A 26,669-nucleotide genomic window follows, 5' to 3' on the forward strand; every position below is an offset into this window, starting at 1 on the left:
TGCTAAGTTTCTTAGTTCTACAGTTCAAAATGTACCACCCGCGCGTATTTAAATCGGATCTCTGATTTTCGCTATTAGGTAAGCAAGGAAACATAACCAAAAACCTTCAGAAGCGCGCCTTCATACGTAAAAATCCACGCAGTAAATGGTATCGCCATCCATCTAGCCGGGCCGTGGTTCATTTTTCTCGCGTCACGAACTTCGCGAGCATCCATAATGCACAACGTCGGCGCGTCATCGCGGCATATTGCTACAACTATCGCAACTTCCTATCTCAAATATTCGCGATAAGGTAAAAGCAATCTTAGTGGGTCCAAAATAGGGCTTAAATTTGCAATATATTTGTAGAGCATATGTGGTTTTGGAAGTTTCCGATAGTGCCCCGCCCCGCCGAAAGGGTTACCTACACGTAGATTAATGAAGGCACTGAGAAGCCTTATTGCCGCATCGTCGCCTTCATATATCACGCCTGGTTGTTGACTCCGACTCAAGTTTGCTGAATATTGCGAGGCCGTCAGTGGTTTTTAAGCAGAACTAAATTGAGTAGGGATTAGATCAGGGAAGGTTTCCTTAAGGTATCGATTCATTTAAGCTTAAATCAAGTTTTATTTTATGAGTGAGTCAATTATTTCAGAAATCACAATCGGTGAAAACAACCTCTCTTTAACCTGTGGGTTCCATTGTACGTTTCATAATTTCACGTTCTACAAAAGGTAAATGGAACTAATAATGAATGCCTGCTAATAGACATGTCATATTGTCGTTTCGCCTATACGAAGCATTTCGACACGTATACCGGAATAATCGTGTTATTGGCTACGGCGTAGTGCTGCGAGCGTAACACAGCAACCAATGTGTACAATAGATTTCTTGTCTCTGCAGCATATTTTTATCATTCGCGAACAATGTAACATGTCGCCCTAATTGCGAGTAGGTATACCTAAATGATGTTAATCGTTGCATTTTCAGGTTTAAATATTTACGGACGGTTAGTAGTAACCGGCGACTGTTCCGAATTACAATAACAGCGGCTGTAATTTTAACGATTACCCACTCGCCAACGACCCGCTCGCGGGAAACGTTTTTACGGCAGCCATTACGTAAATTTACCCATATGTTTATTTGCAATATAAAACATATTGCCCTTGTACATTGCTGTAAGCTTTTATAGGCTCTTGCGTTACTTGAATTACTTGTAAGACGTTTTTATCGTAGCAGATCTGTCGGTTGCTGAGACTGGAAATAAGGTTTCATATTGATATTCCTTTATTGATAAAATTACAAATTTTATATGTCATAGGTGTAATATTAATCAGTAAGTATATGTCAGTTTAATTACAATTCATTTAAAATAATTCAAACATCATCAATTCAATTTAATTCATTCAATTTCTTCATCCAATTGAAGTAAAATAAATAAGAAACAATAATAACACGTAATAAATAGGTAGTCAATAAAATTTACATATCCAACAATTAAAGCAATTAAGCATTAATAAGTACATTAAAATTAAATTAAATCGTTATTATCCTATACCTAATGGACTGATTTTCGAAATAAATAAATTATTATATTCTGACAGGTCAAAAAATGCATTTGTAGTGTGCAATTTTGTTAATTTAGCAAAAAATATCTGATCATTATCAATATGAAAAAAAAAACTGTAATAGATGTCATATATTCAAGAAAACTAACGCCATGAACCCCTAGGCCACCCCGCCACGGCCGTGGCGGGGTGGCCTAAGGGTTCATGGCGTTGGCCGCGATAGCTAAAGACGCGGGTTCGAATCCGGCCTTCACCACTGGAGGGCTTCGTCACTTTTTCTTTAATATATGACATCTATTACAGTTTTTAATTTATATATAGTAGTGTGACTACTTAAAAAACACAAATCAAAATATTTAATAAAATAATTTGATTTGTTCCCAAACTTGTTCATTATCAATATGTTTAATGTTGTCGGGTATGTTTATTATAATACTCTATCTTCTACAGACACCTGACTATGGGCAACAAATACGTCTAATACCTTTTTGTGTAGTATCTTTCGTGCACTTAAATATACGTAGGTACTAACACCGGTGCTTTATAAAAAAGAATAGGTTTATTTCGATCTGCGTCCAATTAATTTTAAATTAATCTTATTTACTGTGAGGTCATATTATTTTAACTAAAATGGGCTTTGTCACATTATATCCTTTTTTAAGCCTATATCCTTTTTTATATGTGCAAATATATTCCTTCCTATGACCAAGGAGGTAAAACATCAATAGGTATTTACTGAGTAACAAATGGCAAAGCAACTTGTAAGTAAGTACATTTACCTACGTTAGTTAATTAAAGAAAGTCAGTACATACAGACATTTAAGTAAAATTTAACGGAACTTTCTTTAAAAATAATTTTACGTAGGTACCTTTATAACAATATATTTATTTATGTTACCTGGTATCTATTCAATTATCCATTGGTTCTACCAAAGATAGATATAACTGCGTAATAGATGGATACAGTCTAAGGAAAAAACGTGCCTCGAAAATCACGAAAATTGGATTCTCGATCAGAGGGCGCCACTAGTTTTGGCCTAGTCTCGTATAGAGGGCGTTGACGGTTTTGTTTGTTATTTATAATTTTAACGCATATCAATGGAAGAACATGGGTCAAAATCATATAAAAATAATTAATGCAAATAAAAATATCATTTATCCATATTTAAATACATTTCAACGTATTTTTATAAATTTTTAGTTTTAAAGTATGTCGATAGATGGCAGTGAATTTACAGCGGTTACAAAATTTACTATGACAGTACCGCTCTATCTAATTATATCCTCATTGGTTCTACTATTTTCCAGAATAAAAATCGTATAGTGAAAAGTCAGCGTATCGAGGAATAGTTTATGTGCCGTGGACGGATAGAGCCACATCGAGCATTACTCGCACGATATACAATGTTATTTAAAGGAAAACAATTCCTTTTCTAAAATAAAAGTGTGTTCTTTCGTCGAGTGTACCTACCACAGTAACATTGTAGAAGTTACGATCGCGGCTCCCGACGCAACTCAACTGTGAGATATTGCCTTTTTTATGGCCCACTCTAGTATACTATACTGGGACAGAATAGATCACATGATGCGATAAAATATTGCCCTCGGTGTTCGCGCCAAATCGAATTAACCCGTCCACTTGCATACAAAGGCGACATGAGAATAGAAATGACAATATCGGGTTATTCTTACCGATTCCGAAACGTTGACCCTCTTTATTATGTAAACACTACATACGTAGGTAGCTCGCTTTGTTGAAAAAGGGAGACAATGTACCTACGTAACATTAAGTGATGTTGTGATTGTTTAATTTTATTTATACAATTCTAGAACAATAGCCGCAACATCCAAACAAGAATCATCTTAATCTTAACCGTAATTCATGTAATTGTACTACAATTAATACGCAAACTTGTAATTAATTTTCGCATGATTAACGGGCATAATCCGAGCTTACTCGAGATTACGTGAGCGCCCGCTGTGAGTTATCGTGCTGCTGGGCGCCAGCGGGGGTGAGGCAGTGCTCGAGTTCGCGGAAGCGGGGGGAGGGTCATACAAGACGGTAGAGAAGGCTCGCTCGAGCTTTGCTGTCCTCCCCTCAAGATTCTCGCGGACGCCGCTGCCAATTAGGGGCGCAATCGCTCACGCGGCGAGAATGCTCCCCCCGGCACGCCGCGCACCCCCGCGGCCGCCCGCCCCGCCCAGCACCACTCTTTGTGTCGTGACCGTCGCAACTTCACCAAATGAAAACGACATTTTTCTAGGTAAGTACATCATACACTTTCGCCAAAGGATCAGTCGGTGGCTCGTATCAATTTCTAAAAAAAGAGTTGCCCACAACCTATCGAAGTGTTTACCCTTGAGCTTGTAGGACTTTCAGTATATAAATTTTCATAATAGTAACTTCTGAAACTTGGAATTTGAATAAATTATAAGTCACCAATAAATATGGCGTTTATATTTTTTGTGGAGATGTGCTGTCACATTAAGTAACTTGCAAATCTTGTAAAATTTAATATTTACTTAGAATAGGTGAACCTTTTTATTTGCCTGGTATTTAACTGATCACCAGACATAGTAAAATTTAACACCAAAAAATCATTTTTACCACCAAAAATAATAAATGATCACCAAAATTAGAACTCCATTTTAATGTGAAATGATTACCTATTTTTTTACATTTTGGTATCCTTTTATAACAAATAAGACTATTTTAGTGCATTTTAGTGTACAAATAACAAATAATATGATATGAACATTATTAACCCAAAAATAGTAAATGATCACCAAAATTAGAACTCAATTTTAATGTGAAATTATATCCAAAAATTTTAATTTTGCTATCTTATTAAAGCAAATGACTCCAGACTAATAATTATAAACCCAAAAATTGTAAATACCACCAAAATTGTAACCACATTTTAATTAAAAATGTGCAAATATTTAACATCTCATTATTATTTACAACGACGGGACTTAATCGCGTAAAATAAGTTTTAAACATCTCGTTATTCCATTAAATTAATTAATCCACTTCGTCACCTTTTTCTAGTAGCATTTCGTTTCTGCAACGGTCCCAGTTCTAACCTAATCTAACCCACTTTTCTAGTAGCATTTCGTTTGTGTAAGGGTCGCAGTTCAAACCTAACCTAACCCACTTTTTTAGTAGCATTTCGTTTCTGTAAGGGTCGCAGTGTTAATTTAATTGAATAGCGTGACGTGACGTACTGAAAGAAACGTCCGCCATGTCCAGTAAAATGGTGGTTCATATTAAAAAGAGATTATTGCGCAGACAAACAATTAAATTTTTTACATTGCCTCTCAAGTTTATCATTAACACTCAGCGCCATAGAACAAACGATTTTTTTATGGCAGGTCATGTGGGTTGCCGAACGCCCTAAAAAATTCGAGTTCAGAAGGCCGCTGTGATATTTAGTAACTACCTACCGGCAGGCTAAGTAGGCCGCCGGCGGCCCACATTAATTCTGTTGTAGCAGACCAGTATGATTTTTTAACAACTTTACCCGAAGGCCACGTGAGTCGCCGGCGTACCAAAAGCAGAAACTCATAATCATAATACATTTTTAGTTCTTGACAAGTCAACGTTTTAACACAGCAGGTCAAAATTTCCATTGGCTAATTTTTAGAACCCGGCACTCAAAATTTTTTCACGCGCCTGGACGGACACGTGCGTAAACCAACAGTGTAAATCCGCGTGGATATACTCTTATGCACAGTTTTTAGAAAAAAACCGGCCAAGTGCAAGTCGAACTCGCGTTCCAAGGGTTCCGTACATTACACAATTTAAACAATATATTTTTTATGTGAAACGTGAGTGAAATGTCTTTAAAAAACTCGTAGGGGTCGGATCAAAACCTATGTAATTAGGTCCGACTCACGCTTGACTGCACATTTCTAATAGGTTTTCCTGTGATCTATAGGTAAAGATCTATTTTGTGTATTTTTTTCAAAATCTTAGACCCAGTAGTTTCAAAGATAAAGGGATCGTCATTTTTTGCCTATTTTCTTAAATAACTTCTAAACTGTTTATCCAAAAATTATTAAAAAAAAAATATGTGAGATTCTCACAATAACCTCTTTCATTTTATATGTAGTTTTAAAAATTATTATTTTTTCATTTTCTCATTTACCCCCCAAAAGTGGCCCCATGTTTAAAATTAATTTGTTTACGTTACATGTCCGTCTTTGGGTCACAAACTTACATATGTGTACCAAATTTCAACTTAATTGGTAGTTTCGGAGAAAATAGGCTGTGGCAGACGGACAGACAGACAGACGCACGAGTGATCCTATAAGGGTTCCGTTTTTTCCTTTTGAGGTACGGAACCCTAAAAAGACGTTTTGTATTCCCCACCCCAGCTTCGTAGCATGCAAAGTGCGCAGATACAAAGAAAACCGGCCAAGAGCGAGTCGGACTCGCCTTCTAATAAGGGTTCCGTACATTATACAATTTAAACAATGTATTTTTTATGTGAAATGTCTTTAAAAAACCCGTAGGGATCAAAAACTAAGTAATTAAGTCCGACTTTGATTGCACATTTCTAATAGGTTTTCCGGTGATCTATAGGTAAAATCTATTATGTGTATTTTTTTCAAAATTTTTGACCCAGTAGTTTCGGAGATAAAGGGGGGGAATGGTCATTTTTATGCCTATTTTCTTGAATAACATCTAAACTATTTATCTTAAAATTATAAAAAAATATCTTTGAGATTCTCAAAATGAGCTCTTTCATTTGATATGTAACACGATATAGTTTGACAAACTTTATATTTTAATTTTCTCATTTACCCCCTAAAAGCGGCCCCCGTGTATAAAATTAATTTGTTTCCGTTACATGTCCATCTTTGGGTCACAAACTTACATATGTGTACCAAATTTCAACTTTATTGGTCCAGTAGTTTCGGAGAAAATAGGCTGTGACAGACTTACATACAGACAGACCGACATACAGACGCACGAGTGATCCTATAAGGGTTCCGTTTTTTCCTTTTGAGGTACGGAACCCTAAAAATGAACTAAAATGAAATTAAATATTTATTTGCTTAAACATGGTAATTATGATGTTAGAACAGATGTTATAAATTGATTTTTTAGAAAAAATACAAATGTTGTCTTAGCACTTTCTTAGTTTTATTTCTATGAACTCAAAGTTGATTCTAGTAGGAATTTACCCACGTCTAATCTGGGCATTGTAAATTGGTAATATATTGGCACCTTGATAACACAAAACTCAGGGCAACGCCATTAAAGAGCTAACAAAATCGACGGTATTTTGTTAAATGAAAACAAAAGAAATGTCTGGTTGAGCTTTAAGTGACACAAATAAAATTTCATTATTTCAAAACAGAAGGAAAGGTACATATTTTTAACGCCATACCACGCGTAAGTCTATTCTGCATCTGCATTATACGAGAAGAGGAGTCGCAAGATAAAACATGGTAATTCAATTTTTGTGGGATCATTGCGTACCACGTGGCCTGCCGGTAAAGTTTACACTTTGGCGAGCTGGCCGCTTACATCACATGGCCTGGCCAATTAAAACTGATGAAAAATCATAGTGGCCTGCGGCACTGGAAGTGTTGTGGGCCGCCGGCGTACCATGTGGCCTGCCCGTAAAATCTTTAAAAAAACATAGTGGCCTGCTGCACTCGCATGCTTGTGCGGGCCGCCGGCGGAAGACGTGGCCCGCTGATAAAGTTACTCAAAAGTTAGGTCACTATCACTATCGACAGACGAGTGTAAGGTCTAATATTTCTTAGAGAAATGTTTGGTATTATTAACATTAACTGTATCGAATAGTAGAACAAAATAACGTGTTTTTTTTTTTTTTAGTCGGTTCGATTCCCAGATGATAAAAGCGATTTTCAAAAAATCTTTGAATGCAGTTTTGTTTCTTTTTAAAAATAAAAGAATGTTACCTTTGAGCAAAATGAGCTAACTTAAGGTTTTGAGGCACTTTCCCTCCAGGGACCATTCATTCTTTCCACACTGTATAACAGCGGATGGCCGCTTCTCCATACATAAATAGTCCCCATTTTCCTGTTTTACACAATTTGATATATATTAACTACCTAAAGCTATGGTTTTCTAATATATTTTTTGGATTTTATAATTATTAGATATAAGAGTTAGGAGCGAAAAACTAATTACATTCAAATTTTTAAAAACTAACCCTAACTCTTAAAAGGATATAAAGAAGTACCCACTACAATCACTTTACTTTCTGTAAATTTTCAAGCTAAATAGAATAAAATAATAGTTGGTCAGCTTTAAAGTTACTCAAAAGTTAGGCCACTATCACTATCGACAGACGAGTGTAAGGTTTAATATTTCTTAGAGAAATGTTAGGTAATTATTAACATTAACTGTATCAAATAGTAGAATAAAATAACGAGTTTTTTTTTTTTTTTAGTCGGTTCGATTCCCAGATGATAAATAAATATATCTAATTTAATTCTGGTAAAACGTATTGTCATGTAAAATACGGTACTTATTATGCAATGGGTTGATGTTAGATTTGTTGAGAATTGCAGTTGCTATCACAATTGCCGTAACTTCACTGGTGCAAGGCATGAGACCACGTTGCAAGCCTCGCTCCCATGAAGTGGATCAAATCAAGGTCGCAACTAATTGCTCCATACTAGAAAACTGGCATACATTGTAAGAGAAGAATGACGCCGGTTGTAAAGGGGCCCACTGACTATCAGTCCGCCGGACAGTTAATTGATAATTTCATTAATTTTCATGTTTGAAAAACACGCCTCGACAAGCAAACCATAGTCAACCAATACCGTGTTCAAAAACTTACGTTGCAAGTTCATAGCCGGCGGGAAAATGTGGTGGTTCCTCATGGCCTGGTCCTGCGGGCGCGCGCACTGCGGCGGCGGCGGCTGGTAACGCATGCCCTGGTACCGGTACGCGGCCTGCGACATCTGCCCGCACGACGCCAGCTCGCCCCACGACAGCTCGCCGCCACCCGAGCCCAGGCAGCCGCCTTCGAACCCACCACCAGCACCGCTCAAGTACCCGTATTCCATGGTCACTCTGATCTGATCTTCACATGGACCAAAGGATCGGCGGCAGAGCGCCGCGCCGCGCCGCGCGGGGCGCGTGCGTCTTCTGTCAGAAAGCGCAAAGGCTCACAACCACATAATTGGATGAGCCGCGAGTATATCGAATTATGCCGATTACAGATGGTATCGGATCGCAACGTTAGTTTTTGCCAGCGCAGGACCGCGCTCTCGCCCCACTCGAAATCGAATGATAAGCCTAATTCAATAAGGGCGAGCTTCGAGGACGGGGCGGGGCGCGCACCCCCTGCGGGCGGGCCAATGGGCGCCGCTGGAGGCTCCGTTCCGCGCGGCGATAGGCTGGCCGCACACCCCCGCTCTTCGCTCCTCGAGGGGTGCGTGTCACGACACTTGTCTACTTTTCTTTTCGCCGACTGTTCCTTTGTCATTGAGGAAAATAAAAAAGTTGTAATTAACGATCCAGGTACTTAATGAATGGCTTTAGGTATTTAAATTTGTTGGACAAAAATTGTAAGTTTCTGTAAACTTGCTTTATGGCAGCCAGCCTATTCCGTTCGAGATAAAAATGGAAAATATCAAACAAAAGTTGTGATGCTGCGTCCTTGTCGCGCCCAAAGGTTTTTAATTGTTTTCCCGAACATGTGTGCAGGCCAATTTTTGTATCGGGGATCGGGGAAGCGGTTCTGTAAACATGGAAAACTTGATGGTTTACTTGTATACCGTTTTTTTTTTTCAAAGATACTTGTATTTAAAAAAAAAAACAAATTGATATTGCAGTAGTACGAGTGATGTTCGGAGTGATGTTTTTATCGTATTTTAATGACATAATCATAATTTATTCAAATTTTGTGGTTCGCCAAGATAGGTCAGTACCTACTTAAACACTTTTAAATTTAAATAACCTATTAACAACATAATCACGTCTTATTTTTTCGGAATGCTACATAGATTTTATTTTAAACTAGCCTCTACTGGCGACTTCGTCCGCGTAGGGAAAGATCGTAAGCACCCCCTTAGGAGATGAATTCCGGATAAAATTCACAAATGCCTAATTTCATAGCAATCTGTTCATGCGTGGTGGTTGAACAAGCTTGCAAACATAAAAACTTTTACATTTGCAATGTCTACTTGCGATTATTAAAACATAGATTTAGGGTAGAGAGGCCTAAAGCGGGTAAGCTAATGGAGAGGGCCTAAAAGTTTTAGTTTTTCTTTGAGTTTATAAACGTAACGTACCTTACGTAGTTATTCGACAGAAGAGTTAACGAAATTTATTTAAAGACAAAAAGATTATAAACGAAATAAATATCATATACAAAGGAAAAAATGACCAAGGCCTCCAGTGCCCGGGGCTGGAATCGAACCAGCGTCCTCCGTTTACGCGTCAGATGCCTCAACCGCTCGGTCGCCGAGCGGTTGAGGCATCTGACGGCCCAGATACAATAAGTATGGAACCAAACACAAAAAGTTTACTAAGCAGATAAAGTTTTCAATTTCAGAGCACATTTTATTTTCGGCCGTTAACCAAGTTTGAGGACATTGAAACAGCAGGACGTCTAGGGAGAGACAGAAGGGACTCACGTGAGAAAACGCGAACGTTCACATTGTAATGTGACTTAAAACCAAATCACATAATAGTTCGTAATAAATTAAACCACATTTCAACGTATTAAGGCTCAAATTTCAAGTACATTTGTAGGTGGGAGAATACCGTCGAGGCTCATGGGGCTAGGACGCATGCTATGACTCTCGAGGGACGAAGCGCGCTCCATGCCATGACAATATTTATTATTTATTTTAATTATCTTGTACTTTTTACGATTTTTTATGAGTCACACTACTCACACTTAAAATAATGTTTTAATTTAATCAGGCGAAAAGTGAACGTAGTCAAATAGTTCTAAAGCCAAATAGCGTTTTTGCTTTTAAACGTGCCACTTAATCCGAGAGTGAACTGTTTAACACTTTGGTACTGTAAAGGTTTGTAACTAGGGCCAGGATTACACTTGTAAGTTTTGCTTACGTAAGTATGGACAAAGCTATTTGCTAGAATGAGATAACGATATTCATATCTCATTCTGTGTCCCTACTTACGTAAGTAAAACTTACAAGTGTAATCCTGGCCTTACAGCCTTTTTAATCAGTGACTGGCAACAGACACGTTTGAATTTAGAATCCGATCTCCCTGTCAAATGGAACGGGCGTGCGGATCGCCATTCCTGAAGAGGTAGTCATTCAGTATAGACGATAATTGTTACTTAGCTGACCTGTGACAGACAAGAAAATAAATACAAGAGCTGATAATCCATCTTTAAATATGTACCACATCGTCCCGGATAGGTCGTATCCCTTTTCAGTACACACACACTAAACTTGACCTTGCGTATGGTAAACAAAACACCCCTATATAATAATGGTCGTGGCACCAACAATGAAACGTAAACCATAAATCCTCATGATTAGTATCGTTAATACATATTATTATATTAATTTAGTTATAGATGTAAGTATTTTTTTTAATATTCACGGCTACTACTACCTTCTCGTATTAACACAATATAAAAATGAATCACATGTAGCTATATAAAGTATCGTAAACTTGCTGCCTAACATGCCAAAAATTGCCAATTTTGAATTTTGGGTAAGTGTACGGTACTTCGTATTTGTTTACAGTGTTACTGGAAAATCAATTCGGTGGCAGTTTATTAGAAATAATAAAAACGGAATCACAATCAAGATTAGTTAACTGCGTTATGAAATAAAATTGCCTATAATTTTCCTATTAGTTCTCCTCCTTTTCACATAGGTTATATACTTTATTCAGAAAACAATGCCTGAATATGTATTCTATTTTTCATTTTATCATCAGGTTACTCGAGTTAATTTTTAGTGTTGTTTTGACAAACGGAACAGTTATTAACCATATTTTCATGTATATATGAATCGTATTTCTTTGACAGAATATTTTATACATAATACGCAAAACCTACTTTCTTTCGTTTGTGACAACGTTCATAAACGGAAAGCCCTAAGTCCTAATAGATGCTAAGGAGAATCCTAAATGTTGAACGGTCGGTTTGTGCCTATTTTCACTGTGACCCTGCGTACTAAACTTACAGTAACACTCGACTAAACCCTACCTCTATATAATAAGGTTTACAATTGGTAAATTTGTTTGTACGACTCTCAGATGAACAACAAAAAGTCCCGCGTAAAATATGTGATCACTTAGCAACCTGCAATCAAATACACAACAACTGCCACGTAGTTTTTCACTTTCCCTGGAATTCAGACTTTCTTCGTTCATTCTATATTGTTATTGTTATGTTGTTGTTTTATTTTTTGTATAGTTTTAAAGAGTTTCGTAGCCAACAAGAAACCTTATAATTTCGACATAGTCGCATATCTGTCAGCAGCGAAACTCATGAAGATAGATAAGGACATTTATTTGTGTGATGAGCACAGATATTTGTTCCTGAGTCATGGATATGTTTTTTTTTATTTTATTATTATTTGTATCTCCTTGGATATCACGGGCCTATAAATCCCGGTCTTTTGATAGGCTTGCGTGGGGATATAGATCCAACACGTAGAGGCCCCTTGGAGAGCTTTAATGTCATGTAGAATATTATAGGGACATATATATTATTATTATTTGTATCTCCGTTATAAACTCTCGGGTTTTCAGGCCCGGTCATTTATAAGGCGTGCGTGGGGATATAGATCCAACACGTAGAGGCCGTTTGGAGAGTTTTGATGTCATGTAGAACACCTGCTGGAACCCATTCACGGGTACATAAATAGATACCCGTAAACCGGTTTCAGCAGGCATTGGGAGCTATTATAAAAAAGTGGAAAGAGTCCTGGCTTAAATTTGGGTGGAATATAAGACTGGGCTATTGCTAAGAGTTTCGGACACCTGCCATAACATTGTGCTATACAGTGCTATCGAGGCAGGCGGTGACTCGCCATTCGTTAGATGGGCACCTGATGCGCCATCGTAAAGACGGCCAGGCGCAACACCGGCGTGGGCGGCTCAGGGGTGTCGAGAGGTGTGCTGCGCTTTCTCCGAAGTTACTCGCGGCGTTATGCCCTTTAACACTTCCACCCCTGGAGCATATAGCTCTTACGACTCCCCTCTGGACGGCCAATGAAGGCAAGCCAGAGCTGAGAGTCCTACGGGTCCCCTTGGGGTCTACTCCGACCGACGAAGACACACCGGAGACGGAGACCCTGACCGACTCTCTGGAGCACTCGGGTCCGTGGGGTCGTCACTCCCCAACAGCTCGCCACAAGCTATTATTATAAACTGATCGGCGATTGGCCCTAGTCACACCTGATGGAAAGTGAAGACAGGGCCTAAGATGGAGCTCACCGGTTCAGTAACAGCCTATTCACTCTTGTTTTAAAGAGACCGAGGTCATATTGATCAGGGAATACAGATGGCGAATGGATGTTTTCTATGTATGTAAGTATTTATATAAGCATTATATATATCGTTGTCAGAGTACCGACAACACAAGCCTTCTTGAGCTTACCGTGGGATTTAGTCAATTTGTGTAAGAATGTCCCTATAATATTTATTTATTTATTTTGAGTACTGTAAAATCAGGTACCGCGTACCGGAAGACGAACTGCCGGTAGGCCTCCAACGAGGTGGAGCGACGACCTGGTGAAGGTCGCGGGAATTCGGTGGATGCGAGCGGCACAGGATCGGTCGGAGTGGCGAGCCTTGGGGGAGGCCTATGTCCAGCAGTGGACGTCTATCGGCTGACATGATGATGATGATGATGATGATGAAAATCAGGTAACGTCTAGATCCAAAATAGGTACCGAGTACAGATCAAGATCGAGATCAAACCTTTGGCTAATTTTACTTTCTTGTATCTGCATAATTAATTAATATCACCCATCGAAGAGTAAACGGTGGGCGTGTAGAAGACGACTGACAGATGATTTTAATGTCCCCACTATTGAGGTAATACTATAATATAATATAAAGTTTTCAGTAGATTTAAAAAAAAAAAAAAAAAAAAAAAAAAAAATACCTATATGTATACACCAATGAGGATATAATTAGATAGAGCGGTACTGTCATAGTAAATTTTGTAACCGCTGTAAATTCACTGCCATCTATCGACATACTTTAAAACTAAAAATGAAGATTTGTAAAAATACGTTAAAATGTATTTAAATATGGATAAATGATTTTTTTATTTGCATTAATTATTTTTATATGATTTTGACCCATGTTCTTTCATTGATATGCGTTAAAATTATAAATAACAAACGAAACCGTCAACGCCCTCTATACGAGACTAGGCCAAAACTAGTGGCGCCCTCTGATCGAGAATCAAATTTTCGTGATTTTCGAGGCACGTTTTTTCCTTAGACTGTATCCATCTATTACGGAGTTATATCTATCTTTGGTATACACTAGAGGCGGTCTCTCGAAGAAAATGTTTCCGCACTTCAATGAAGTGCATGCACTTCATTGCTACTGGCTAGCTGCGCTTATTCTTTACGTTAGTGACAGACGTCAAACGCAAAAAATGGCGGACACCTCGCGGACACATATTGTTCTCGATAGCTTGTCTATACATATATGTCAGTGGTCACCACTGGTCTTACTTAATGTGTCGTTATTCATGTTCTTTAACTTGGCACTAAATCTCGTCATTTGGAAAATTAAAATGCAAGATGACTGTGCAGATTACCTTGCCTTAGTTTTTTTGATAAAGCCGTTAGTAAAGACATTGAAATCAATTTGTAATTTGGTATAACTCTTTTTAGCGACTGATTTATAAACGTTTATGCTAGCTTTCCGGCGAAAGAAAACATCGTGAGGAAACCTGCATACATCTACGAAGAAATTCAAAGGTGTATGTGAAGTCCCCAATCCGAATTGGGCTAGCGTGGGAACTAGCCCAAGCCCTCTCGCGCATGACAGGAGCCCTGTGCCCAGCAGTGGGACGTATAAAGACTGAATTATTATTATTATGTATGCTACACAAAGGGCTACGAAGAGTTTTTGCAACATTGTAAAAGTAAAGCCTTACGCGCTACGGCGGAAAGCTACGATTAGAGCCAAGCAGCTAGATTTCGAAAAACTGCTATGCAATTTTATTCATTGAGGACATAATTCGTATTCTTACTAATTGATATCAATTTGAACTCATTTTGACCAAAGATAGATATAACTCCGTAATAGATGGATACAGTCTAAGGAAAAAACGTGCCTCGAAAATCAATAAAATTTGATTCTCGTTCAGAGGGCGCTACTAGTTTTGGCCTACAGTCGTATAGATGGCGTTGACGGTTTCGTTTGTTATTTAACAATTTTAACGCATATCAGTGAAAGAACATGGGTCAAAATCATCAAAATAATTAATGCAAATAAAAAAAATCATTTATCTATATTTAAATACATTCTATCGTATTTTTATAAATCTTCATTTTTAGTTTTAAAGTGTGTCGACAGATGGCAGTGAATTTACTGGGGTTACAAAATTTACTATGACAGTACCGCTCTAGTATAAGTTACTCTATGTTTTGACATACTCGCCCTTGCATTTCGCTCGTACTTAAGTACCGACCTATACAGGTGGATTTTTTAAATGGAGCACTGAGGGAGGGCAGCTATTAGATCCAGTGCTGCTACGCCAAAATGGTCTTATGACCATAATTAGCGTTTATTACCATTTACAGATTTTGGTAATAGGAATGACTGGCGTAAAAAAGAGCATGTGAAAAAACAACTTTCTTTCATATATACTAGTGGTAGTGGATGATAGATACAGCTCAAGACCTGGAACGTCTGGAGTGCTGCTGGGTGCAAAGGGTCAGGGGCAACACTCGCTTAACGTGCCGCTGGTAGTGTATGATGGAGAAAGTTCAAGATCTGGGACACCTGGAGTGCTGCTGGGTGCAAAGAGTGTAGGCAGGTTATGTTCTCCAAGACCTGGAACCCCTGGAGAGCTGCCAGATGAAGCAGGCGCTTTTCCAGAGCTACCATACGTTTAACGTGCAGTATTAGGGTACTAATCAGGTTGAGTTCTCCAAGATCTGGAACACTTAGAGGTGACTTCCCACGCGTCCCTCGGCGCCTGCAAGACTTTGCTGAACAAGTTTCTGCTGGAGACGCTGCTGATGAAGGCCAGGGCTACCACACACTGAATGTTCAGCAGGTAAAATTAGGGGGTGAAAAGGAGGTGGATGTTTGTAGTATAGGGAAACAATAAATAGCTCATCGGTTAAAAAATAATCTACCCAAATGACTAATTCCACGCGGACGAAGTCGCGGGCAAAAGCTAGTTTCTAATAAATGTGGTATTTTCTATAAAAAGGGAGCTTATTGTCGATGGCGCTTACGCCATTATTAACGATGCTCCGATATAAATACAATGCCGCGCGACGCTGTGCGGCGTAAGCGCCTTCGACCTTTTCATAGAAAATGCCCTACTCGTAAATACCAAAGGCCTAAACATTTTGATACCCACTTTTTTCTTGTAAAAATAAATACTAAGTTTTACAATATATTTTATGCTATTCGTGCACTCTGTAAATAATGTATATAATGTTTGTTTGTATTTCTCTGTGAGTGAATTGTAATATTCTTTTGGAGAAATAAATTCTTAAACCATAAACCATATGATATATTATCTTTCAGCTTGGTTCCAAACAAAGCACGGCACGAGGCGATAATCTGATAATGCGTTGGTTCTGGTTCAGACCTCAGAATAGATGTCTAATCCTAAAGATAAATTTCACTAGTAATTCAATGCTGTGTAATTGTTCAAGCAATAAGATATACTCCTTGACCTTGATCCCAACAAAACAATTACCGTTTAAAAAAACAAACAAGTGCATAGTTGTCCCCGCGATCTAATTTGATAATGCGTCGGTTATGGCGTGCGTGCCCCGGTCGCGGTAATTCGATTTGTCCCCCCTCCCCCTTCGGCCACATGCCGCTGCTGCAACGCTCTGTTTTTAATTAACGAACGCGGTTGGAGACGAACTTATTTACTTCAAGAAGGTTTCAGAGGCTTGAGAAATTGTTTTAACTTTTTAAGTGCTTGGTTTGAGTTGCTTGGCTGAGTAATCAGTAATCAAGACCTATAGATATAACATATAACCTAGGTTTACACGTTTAGGTCCGTATACTTGTGTCCGTATAATGTTTATTGTGGGTATTTTATAATAGGTATAATAGCCAAATCAATCAAAATGAAAACGAAATAACGCAACGAAAAACACATTATATGATTCCTAAAACATACCTACATGAGAAAGCCGATATAGATATACGGGTGTTTCCTGTAACAGGAGCAATAAATTAAGCTGTAGGCTGTACTCCTCAAACTGACCAACATTTGTTCAGGAACTTTTAAAAATAACTTGTGTTTTGACTTTCATTTCTAAGACGCAATGTACTTATTGCAAAATTTGTTATATGATAGTTATATGTATATACAAAAAATTACAGCTCTCTAGCATTGTCCAAGACGAAGCTACGAGAGTTCGAAAATACGGCGAAACGTGCCGAGAAAATATATGCACTGCCTTTTGCCCTTTGTCTCGTCTTGGCGGGGGCACGGCCGTGCCCCCAGATGGATGGTATGGAAAGGATACCAATCTCTTATGGCAGAATTGTTGCAAAAGTGACCGCTTTCAGCTTTAAATAATAGTTCCTAATCTCTCCGGTGGCGCTAGTTAGGCTCTGGGACATAAGTATAACATGAACCATATAAGGCAACAAATAACCCGACCAAATTACGTAGGTTGTTTTTGGTAGTATTTCGGTGTATGGTGGCGCCGCCTAATTACTGTTTTTTGATGGACACTTTTCATACATAGAGATTTGGCTCCTTTATATAGTCTCCATGGTTATATGTTTAAAGGGTGACAAGAAACGTCAAACACACAGATGGCAGCATAGACATAGTATATACAACGATGGCAGGGTACATTGAAAATAATATTTAATTAGTATGAAAAAGGTATAATCTGAAAAGGTATAATAAAATTTTAACTCATGCTCAGCAACAGCAAAAATTGGTTAGGTTTAACTTGTTATATTTAAAAATAGAATATAGAATAGAATATAATAGAATAGAATAGAATACATATACATGTACCAGGCGAACATAACTTTCATGGAGACTGTATAAAGGAGCCAAATCTCTATGTATGAAAAGTGTCCATCAAAAAACAGTAATTAGGCGGCGCCACCATACACCGAAATACTACCAAAAACAACCTACGTAATTTGGTCGGGTTATTTGTTGCCTTATATGGTTCATGTTATACTCATGTCCCAGAGCCTAACTAGCGCCACCGGAGAAATTAGGAACTATTATTTAAAGATTAAGTCCCGTCGTTGTAAATAATAATGAGTAAAAATCGTGAAAGTTTAAATCAGTGTATTATTTAAAGCTTAACGCGGTCACTTTTACAACAATTCTGCCATAAGAGATTGCGATCCTTTCTATACCATCCATAATAACTATGTAGGAGGTATGGATGGTATAGAAAAGGATGCCAATCTCTTAAGGCAGAATTGTTGCAAAAGTGACCGCTTTCAGCTTTAAATAATAGTTCCTAATCTCTCCGGTGGCGCTAGTTAGGGTCTGGGACATGAGTATAACATGAACCAACAAATAACCCGACCAAATTACGTAGATTGTTTTTGGTAGTATTTCGGTGTATGGTGGCGCCGCCTAATTACTGTTTTTTGATGGACACTTTTCATACATAGAGATTTGGCTCCTTTATATAGTCTCCATGGTAGGAGGTTTACGCTCAAATTTGTATAAATTGTCAAACTTCGAAACAAGAGTGTGACCAGTAAGTTGAATAGTGTAATTTCCCGAAAATAGGGTAATTGATGCTCTTCTTATTAAATCAATATGGATAAGAGATCATTTAGGTAAGTAATTTAGGAAGAACTAGTATTGATGATAATATGAGTTCACTAAAAATCAATTTCTACACCTTCCTATTTTCATTTCCACATTACGAAGTTTCACTTCTTCCGCGCGGAGGGACTCCACGCACTATTTTTGTACTGATCATTTTTAACCAGGAACAAACACATAATAAAGTAAGTACAATACCTACCTAAACACGAACTTACAATAACGATAAATATTGGCGATTGGTTGATCATCGATGCAATCCATCATCAAAACCGATAGTCCCTTAAAAATGGACTCCTCAACTTGTAGTGTGCCTTTTCGACTTTACATGTTGTCCAGAGAAGTATCACATAGCGGGGGGGGGGGTAAGGGGTGGGAGGAGTAGCTGCACCTGAGTCCGTGATTGATGAGTTCGCAGCCATCGCTATGATTGCGAGCTGACGAGCCATTAGTGGCTGATGTTATGATTCTTACAGCGATCATGATTGGTTATTTCACGCAATATTTCACGGACAAAATAACATATTTTTAGCTTTTAGGGTTCTGTACTCATTTTAGACACTTAAAGTAATTTCAAAATTAGTACTAAAACTAAAAACAATAGAGATATGGGTCAAATACGATTTAGTATGAGTTGAACATTATCATCTGTGGACATCATGAAATAAATTGCCTTTAAAGCCTAATTATCTTGCTGGACCTTTATAGGCATGTTCAAGCCTATATTTTATGAAAACTGTGATGAAATCCTTATAAAATATATCCAAACTGTTATTTTACACACATAATTTCCACAGGAAATATGCCCGTTTTCCGGAACGTTTTCGACCTACGTACATACCTGAATTTACACCTTATAGACACAGACACACCTATGTGTCTATATAGTGCGACGACGAGTAGTGACTCCGAGTAAATAAGCAGACCGCGCTATTTGCCAGCAGCTCCTTCCCAAAGTTCGAAGGGGAAGATCGTCCGGTCCGCGTCGCTTGTCAAAGCGGCCGGCGGCTGTTTGGACAACTAATGAGCGGCTCCCAGGAGACGCCGTGTTTGCCCCCGGCGCCCCGAGCCACTGGAGTTAGATACTGCCGCCAGAAGGACGTAGGTGATTGGACGTATTTGACATGAAGTTGAAACCGACAAAAAATATATACCTTTTTACCATCGTCCATACGGTTAATAGACAAATGGTAAATATTATGGATAAGACATATCTCGGATTCCGGTTTCGAGCGCCATCTTGATAGTTAGCCTCGTGATTAATTACTTTGTTTTTTTGCTCATCAATATTGTTTAAAGTGTAATATCGATTGCTTATTATACAGTACACTAATGTGATAGTGTGTGGGTAGTGTGCAGTGAATGGATAATTAATCTTTTTTTTATTTTTTTTATCTAGTTTTTATAGAGGCTTTGGACACTCTAGGTGAACATGTCAGCCTCATGGGTGCTTTCATAGTTCCCTACTCAAGGGAGAGGTCAATAAAGTGGTAAACACTGATTGCTTTGTCCGATATAGGCTCTGCCAACCAACAATTGATCTGTCCATTGTGCATGGAGCCCAGACTACCAAAAAATCTTGAGTGAGCCAACAGAATGAGTTTTTTTTTAATTTGCATTAATTATTTTTATGATTTTGACCCATGTTCTTTCACTGATATGCGTTTAAATTGTTAAATAACAAACGAAACCGTCAACGCCATCTATACGACAGTAGGCCAAAGCTAGTAGCGCCCTCTGATCGAGAATCAAATTTTCTTGATTTTCGAGGCACGTGTTTTCCTTAGACTGTATCCATCTATTACGGAGTTATATCTATCTTTGCCTATACTTAAAAATAACACGAAGAGTAACAAAAGATGTGAAAGCGACAAAAATTGTGACTATATAGGTGTCAAATAATATTAAAATAGCGAAAAGTACCGTAAAATGGGGTGAGTAGGTTTCGCGGGGAGAGCTGGGTTATGAATGGGGAGAGAAGGTTTGAAAGGGGGGTGAGATGGGTTTTTAGGGCTACTGCTACAAAAATAATGTATTCCAATTTAAAATGGAGCTATAGGAATACTCATAATAAAAAATAAACGATCCAAAAATTTTCCAAAATCACCTTTGTATGAAAACCTATCTCATCCCAATTACGAGGGACTACGAGGTGAGGTGGTTTCTCCTGTTTATCGTCAAAGTTATGAAATGGAACCACCCAAATTAAAATACAAACGTCCGGAACACTTATTATATACACCATTCAGTTTGCATATGTAAAAATAAAATGTTATCGAGGTTTGAATGTCAGTTTTGCTCCAACTTACCCCATTTTACGGTACCACGAGAAGGAATAAACTGTTTTAAACCACAACATTTGAAATCAAGTAGGCGTGAGACAACATTAATATAATTGAAAGCAACACGAGAAGTAATTAATTATCTTAAAACTACGAAATCTGAGCAAATTTTAAACATAACCAAATATACTTGCCTAAGGGTAAAATTACCGAGAAGTTTCTGTAATTTGTGGTAATTTCACCAATGAGCATTACCGTAAATGCGTAAGTTCTCGGCGGCACATCACTAGTTGCACCTACCTCAATAGAAAAATTACTCAATAAAAATAACCCAAAACTAGGTTTATATATATATTTAATATTTAAAATGTATTAATGGAAAGTTGATAAATGCGAAGACCCTTTTTTGAGTATTTGTCGATTATTAAGTATTTATTTTTATCATGGGTCTGATTTAATTGACTACATTCAATAATTCTGTTCAACAAAAAAAAAATCTTAGCAAACGTTGTGCTTTGTTGGCGAACAGTTTTCATAATAATTGTGATTCAAAATGTTCGCATGTCACGCCGAATGTTCGGCCAAAACCACTATTCGGGGCATCTCTATTGGATATCCTTCATTATTTGGAATCATTACAAAAATTTCAAAATATCACGGTATTAGGCGCCTTTGCCATATTTAGGTACCTATATACAAAGTTCCACTATTATTTCTAATTTAATTAACATATAAATATAGTTTTCGAGTAAAATGGCTATGGACATGACATGACAGACGGACATCAAACTATAAGGGTTCTATTTTCGCCATTTTGGCTACGTAACCTTTAAAACTGTCCGCGGTAGGCGCGGTACAACACTTTTCGCTTTTCTGGGTTTTTGATAATCTTCGATCTTCAGCTACAAACGCCATCTATCGTGAAAACGTCAACGTTCGAAGTCTGATACATCGCCTGAGTAACCAAGTCGCGCTCTCGCCCCCGTAAGCTCACACTCTCGACGGGATCCCAAGAGCTTACACATATTTCTAATAGAGGGCGCTAACAACTTAACGTTGCTATATAACTATAGGGTATTTGACTACTTAGTCTGCCTTAGCACTAAAAGGCCTCTATAAGTAATTGAAATTTTAGAACTCTTAAACGAAACACGGATGATACCTAGTAGCAAAGATAGATATAACTCCGTAATAGATGGATACAGTCTAAGGAAAAAACGTGCCTCGAAAATCAAGAAAATTTGTTTCTCGTTCAGAGGGCGCTACTAGTTTTGGCCTACAGTCGTATAGATGGCGTTGACGGTTTCGTTTGTTATTTAACAATTTTAACGCATATCAGTGAAAGAACATGGGTCAAAATCATAAAAATAATTAATGCAAATAAAAAAATCATTTATCTATATTTAAACACATTCTATCGTATTTTATAAATCTTCATTTTTAGTTTTAAAGTGTGTCGACAGATGGCAGTGAATTTACTGGGGTTACAAAATTTACTATGACAGTACCGCTCTAGTATAAGTTACTCTATGCTAGTAGAGATGCCAAGAATATTCGGCAAGCATTCGGTATTCGGCCTATTCGGCCACTTTGCCGAATACTCGGTAGTCGGCTGAATGTTGCGTACTTTTCGGACGAATACCGAATATCTGTTGCATCTACCTACGACCTAAAAAAATTACACAATAAAAATAACCAAAAACTAGGTATATTTATTATTTAAAATGTATTCTTGGAAAGATGTTAAATCTTACGAAGACCCTTCTTTGAGCATTTGTTGATTACAAAATATTTTGTTTTTATAATGGGTCTGATTTTATTGACTCTTAAGTACATATTCATTAATTATGTTCAACAAAAAATATATCTTAGCAAACGTTTTGCTTTATTGGCGAACAGTTTCCATAAAAATTGCGACTCAAAATATTTGCATGACATGCCGAATATTCGGTCGCCGAATAGGTATTCGGCGCTTCGGCCGGAAGAGGGGCCGAATATTCGATATTCGGCCATAACCACTATTCGGGGCATCTCTAATACCTAGTGTTTTCTTTTTCATTTTACCTCTGCAATTGAACACAGCATCCAAGATAGGTATAATATAATATACATAGGTATACTTAATTGAAAGTATTAAACATGTCATATTTTATTTAGTCCTTTTTATTACTCTACACTCTAGGTACTCTTGAAACTGAAACGGGTCGTGCGTATTTAACAGACAAGTGTAAAAATATAGGTGCTTATTAACTTACTCAAAAATATGTCCCATAGTTGCTGGTGCATAGTTGTTTCATACGCTGGTATAAGAGCTACGGGACATATTTTTGAGTATGATATGTGAAATAAGGGTATATTACTACTTGACTGACCAACCTCTATAATTGGAATAATGTACATTGACAATAGTTATTTGTTATACAAGGGTGCAAAGTTGTATTTTACCCGCGAGTGTAGAATTGAAACACGAGCAAGCGAAAGGATTCTATAGGTGAACCACGAGCGAAGCGAGTGGTTCTAAAATAGAATCCTGAGCGTAGCGAGTGTTTCAACACACGAGAAGTAAAATACATTTGCGCCCGTGTGTAACACAAAACTTTTCACCTCACTATAGCGAGGAAAGTGCAACATCCACAGGCGTTAGATCATCTTCATCACTGGAATCACTCATTTCTTTACGATATTATAACAGAAAACTCTGGAAGTTGTGTATTTTTACGCGAGTCGGTGAGAAAAGGTTTTAGGTAAAAAAATTGTTGACAATGTTGACATTTCTGATGTATGAATGACATTTCTGATGTATGAAATGTCAACGATGCGTTTTGAAATTGCTTCGACTCAACTTGTGCGTTCAGAATTATATTTATCATCATTATAAAAAAAACAAACGTTTCTTATGGAATTTTAAGGTTTATGACTTAAAATCATTAAATAAAGCTAAATTTGGTATTTTTTATTAGATTCTCAAACCATTTATTTAATGATAATTAATATCGAACGAACCATTATCATGAGCGTTTTACGTTTTGTTATCTGTCAAGCTACATAAACACGCTCCATCCAAGGTCAAATTACTTTCCCCACTAGTGGATAAAACGCGTTTTTCCCCGCTTGTATTGAAGGATAAACGACAACTTTCCGAGCTAGTGAGGGGAAAAATTACTTTACGTAGGTAGGTAGTCAAATTCAAATCAATTTTGATGATAGCACATACTCTACCAATTACGGAAATGGCGGCTAGTGTTATCTAGTCAATTAAACAAAGCACCCTGTTTCATATCTTTCAATTTCATTAAAATATAATTAATTGACAAAAATACCGTTAAGTAGAATTATGCCCTATACATTGATGACCAGTGCGAAGGCACAGCGGAGAAAGAATAGTGCCCTTAGGCTAGCGTGGAATTAGTTTAACATGAATAACGAATTGAAATGGTTGAGAATACTGTTAACATTGGAAAGATTTTTCGGTTTTAGCAGACAGTTTGTCATTTTAGGTGTTCATGTAAAAGTATTTGTTTTAATTCGAATATTGGTGGAAATCGCTTTAGCATTGTGTTGTTTACATCAAATAAAGAGCACAATCATTATTATAGAGACTAGTTTGTCGAATATACTAGTGTTTGTTTCCATGTTGTTGTCATTCTACTTCTCTAAACAATATGTGAGGTTCGTCGACATTATAAACACTTTTCACATGAAATTCAAAGTTGATATCTTATATAGCGGTCGCTTGTACAAGATTTTAAAGCTGGGCACGTATCTGTGGTTCGGGTATTTGCTATTAGTTTGCGGATTAGTTATGTCGTTGTTTTATTCTAATGGTAACTTGTACAATGCAGCTCCCTTAGTAGTAATAAATAATAGTCTCATCAATCTTCGATTTCACCTCGAGTGCGTAATGTTATACATAACACTCTGCAATTTGTCTGAACAACTACAGTGCATTGAACGTTCTGTGAAAAATACAACCGAGAACGTAACCGGAGTTAAAAATTTGACAAACATATTAGAAGAATGGCGGCTAGACTATTTGAAAATTAAAAAGTTATGTAATACTTTTAATAAACTTTACGGCATGCAGGTACTTCTTAATTTAATTTAGGCAATAAGATTTCAATTCATAATATGTAATATGGAATAAATGTAAGTTGTTTTTATTTATTTTACAGATAGATCTGAGTATATTCTTAATCGTTACGCATTACGTTATGATGTTCTACAAAATGGTTGGCATAGGAGTCAATAAGGTAAATGTACCCAATATTAAATTATATTTTTTTCGCATTTTATTTTTTAATAATTTTACAGTTTGTATTACCTATTTTTATAACTAAGTATTTCTTTAATTACATTATGATTTTTTCAGGATATCTCTATCTCCACAAGTTCGGATTGGGTCGGTGTTACAGTGCTTTATGTAATGTCTTTGTATTCCGTGACATTTGTGATTATGACTACCAGGGCGGCGCAAAACCTACAAAATAACGCCAGCAAGTTGACCTGCGGCCTGCAACGACTACTTGTACAAATGTACTTTCGTACAGGTAGGTTTCGAAATTTCCACGTGGAATTTTGTTTCTTTTAAAATTTTCCTGAAATTTCCCAGAACTTTTCCAACTTTTTCTGCAACTTGCACAGTCTGTAAATATGCAAGGGTTAATTAGTTTTTCATCACACCAGCTGATAAAGGCTCTCTTGATTGTTCAAAAACGAATGAGAAAGTTGCATTTTATCCACATGTGTGGCAAAGTAATCAAATGCAAGTTTTGAGTAGTTTCCTTATGTGGGCTGTTAGAATTGACTTTCAAATGATGGTTTTCAACAAATATTTAATAACATTCATTTCGAATGGATTTTGTTTGATATTTCACAGTTATAGTATTTTCCCTGCGTTGGTGTGGTGAAAAATTTTGTGTTTCACTAGGGGGCAAAATTTGTTTACCACTTTTTGAACCACTCGCCACACTCGTGCTTCAATTTTGGAATCTTTCGCTTGCTCGGGTATCAATTTTTAGCACGAGAGTTTAAACAACAACTTTTCCCCTTGTAAAATAAATAACTATTGTGTTAACTTGAGTACGATTAAAGAAAAAGGATAAAGCGGGAATTAAATAACGTCTGCTAACTTGAAATAGTTTCAACATCTCCAACTTTAATGTCTTACATTAAAAGTAAAAAAGTATTTAATTTCAAGAATACAGGTTACTCAGGGGTCTCCGCACTAGGCTTCTCCTGTATCGCGGGGTAAATGAATACGTAATTTAGCGCAGCAAAACCGTCTCGTGTAATGCGGAAGGGTCCTGGATTTACCCCAGGCTACCGCCCCCCACACAGTCCTACCGCTCTAATTACCCTAGATAAATAATAAATTCATTTATTAAAGACCAACTTGGATCAGTTTGTGTTAGAGCCCAACTCATGTAAAAAAAAAACCACGTAATTAAGGGATGTATTATAAATTCAATATACGCGATATAATCCGTTTTCATAGTTTTATTTCATGAGTAACTATCGCGGTAACCGAAGACAATATCACGTAATTAAAATTAAACCCAGATTACTTAAAATATTGCCTTGATTGTAGTATGCAGTATGCAATATTTTATAAGTTTCTATATTTTTCAGATAACACGGATGAAAAGAAACTTAAACAGCTATTGAAAGTGGTTTCATCTCGACCAATATACATTAAGAGTTTTGGTGCCATCAGTTTCAACATGACTCTGGTGCCCGCTTGTTTTTCTGTTATAGCGTCATACACTGTCATCGCTCTGCAGTTTGACAATGTCATTTAAAGCCTGACAAGATTCTATTTGGCCATGAGAATGTGCGTCAAATGTGCGTCTTACATATTTTCGAAATGATCG

At 37.3% G+C, this 26,669-nt stretch overlaps 1 protein-coding gene across 1 annotated transcript in view; it reads right to left on the reverse strand.

Annotated features, from left to right (window-relative positions):
- Positions 1–9,242, reverse strand: part of LOC134741488 (paired mesoderm homeobox protein 2B-like) — a 46,875-nt gene extending 37,633 nt beyond the window's left edge. Inside the window, exon 1 of the mRNA XM_063674280.1 lies at positions 8,378–9,242. Coding sequence (XP_063530350.1) covers positions 8,378–8,606 — 229 coding nt within the window. The 5' untranslated portion in view covers positions 8,607–9,242. The remainder of the gene's footprint in view (positions 1–8,377) is intronic.
- Positions 9,243–26,669: the final 17,427 nt, after the last annotated feature.

The sequence above is a fragment of the Cydia strobilella genome, chromosome 5, assembly GCF_947568885.1.
Source record: "Cydia strobilella chromosome 5, ilCydStro3.1, whole genome shotgun sequence".
NCBI lineage: Eukaryota > Metazoa > Arthropoda > Insecta > Lepidoptera > Tortricidae > Cydia > Cydia strobilella.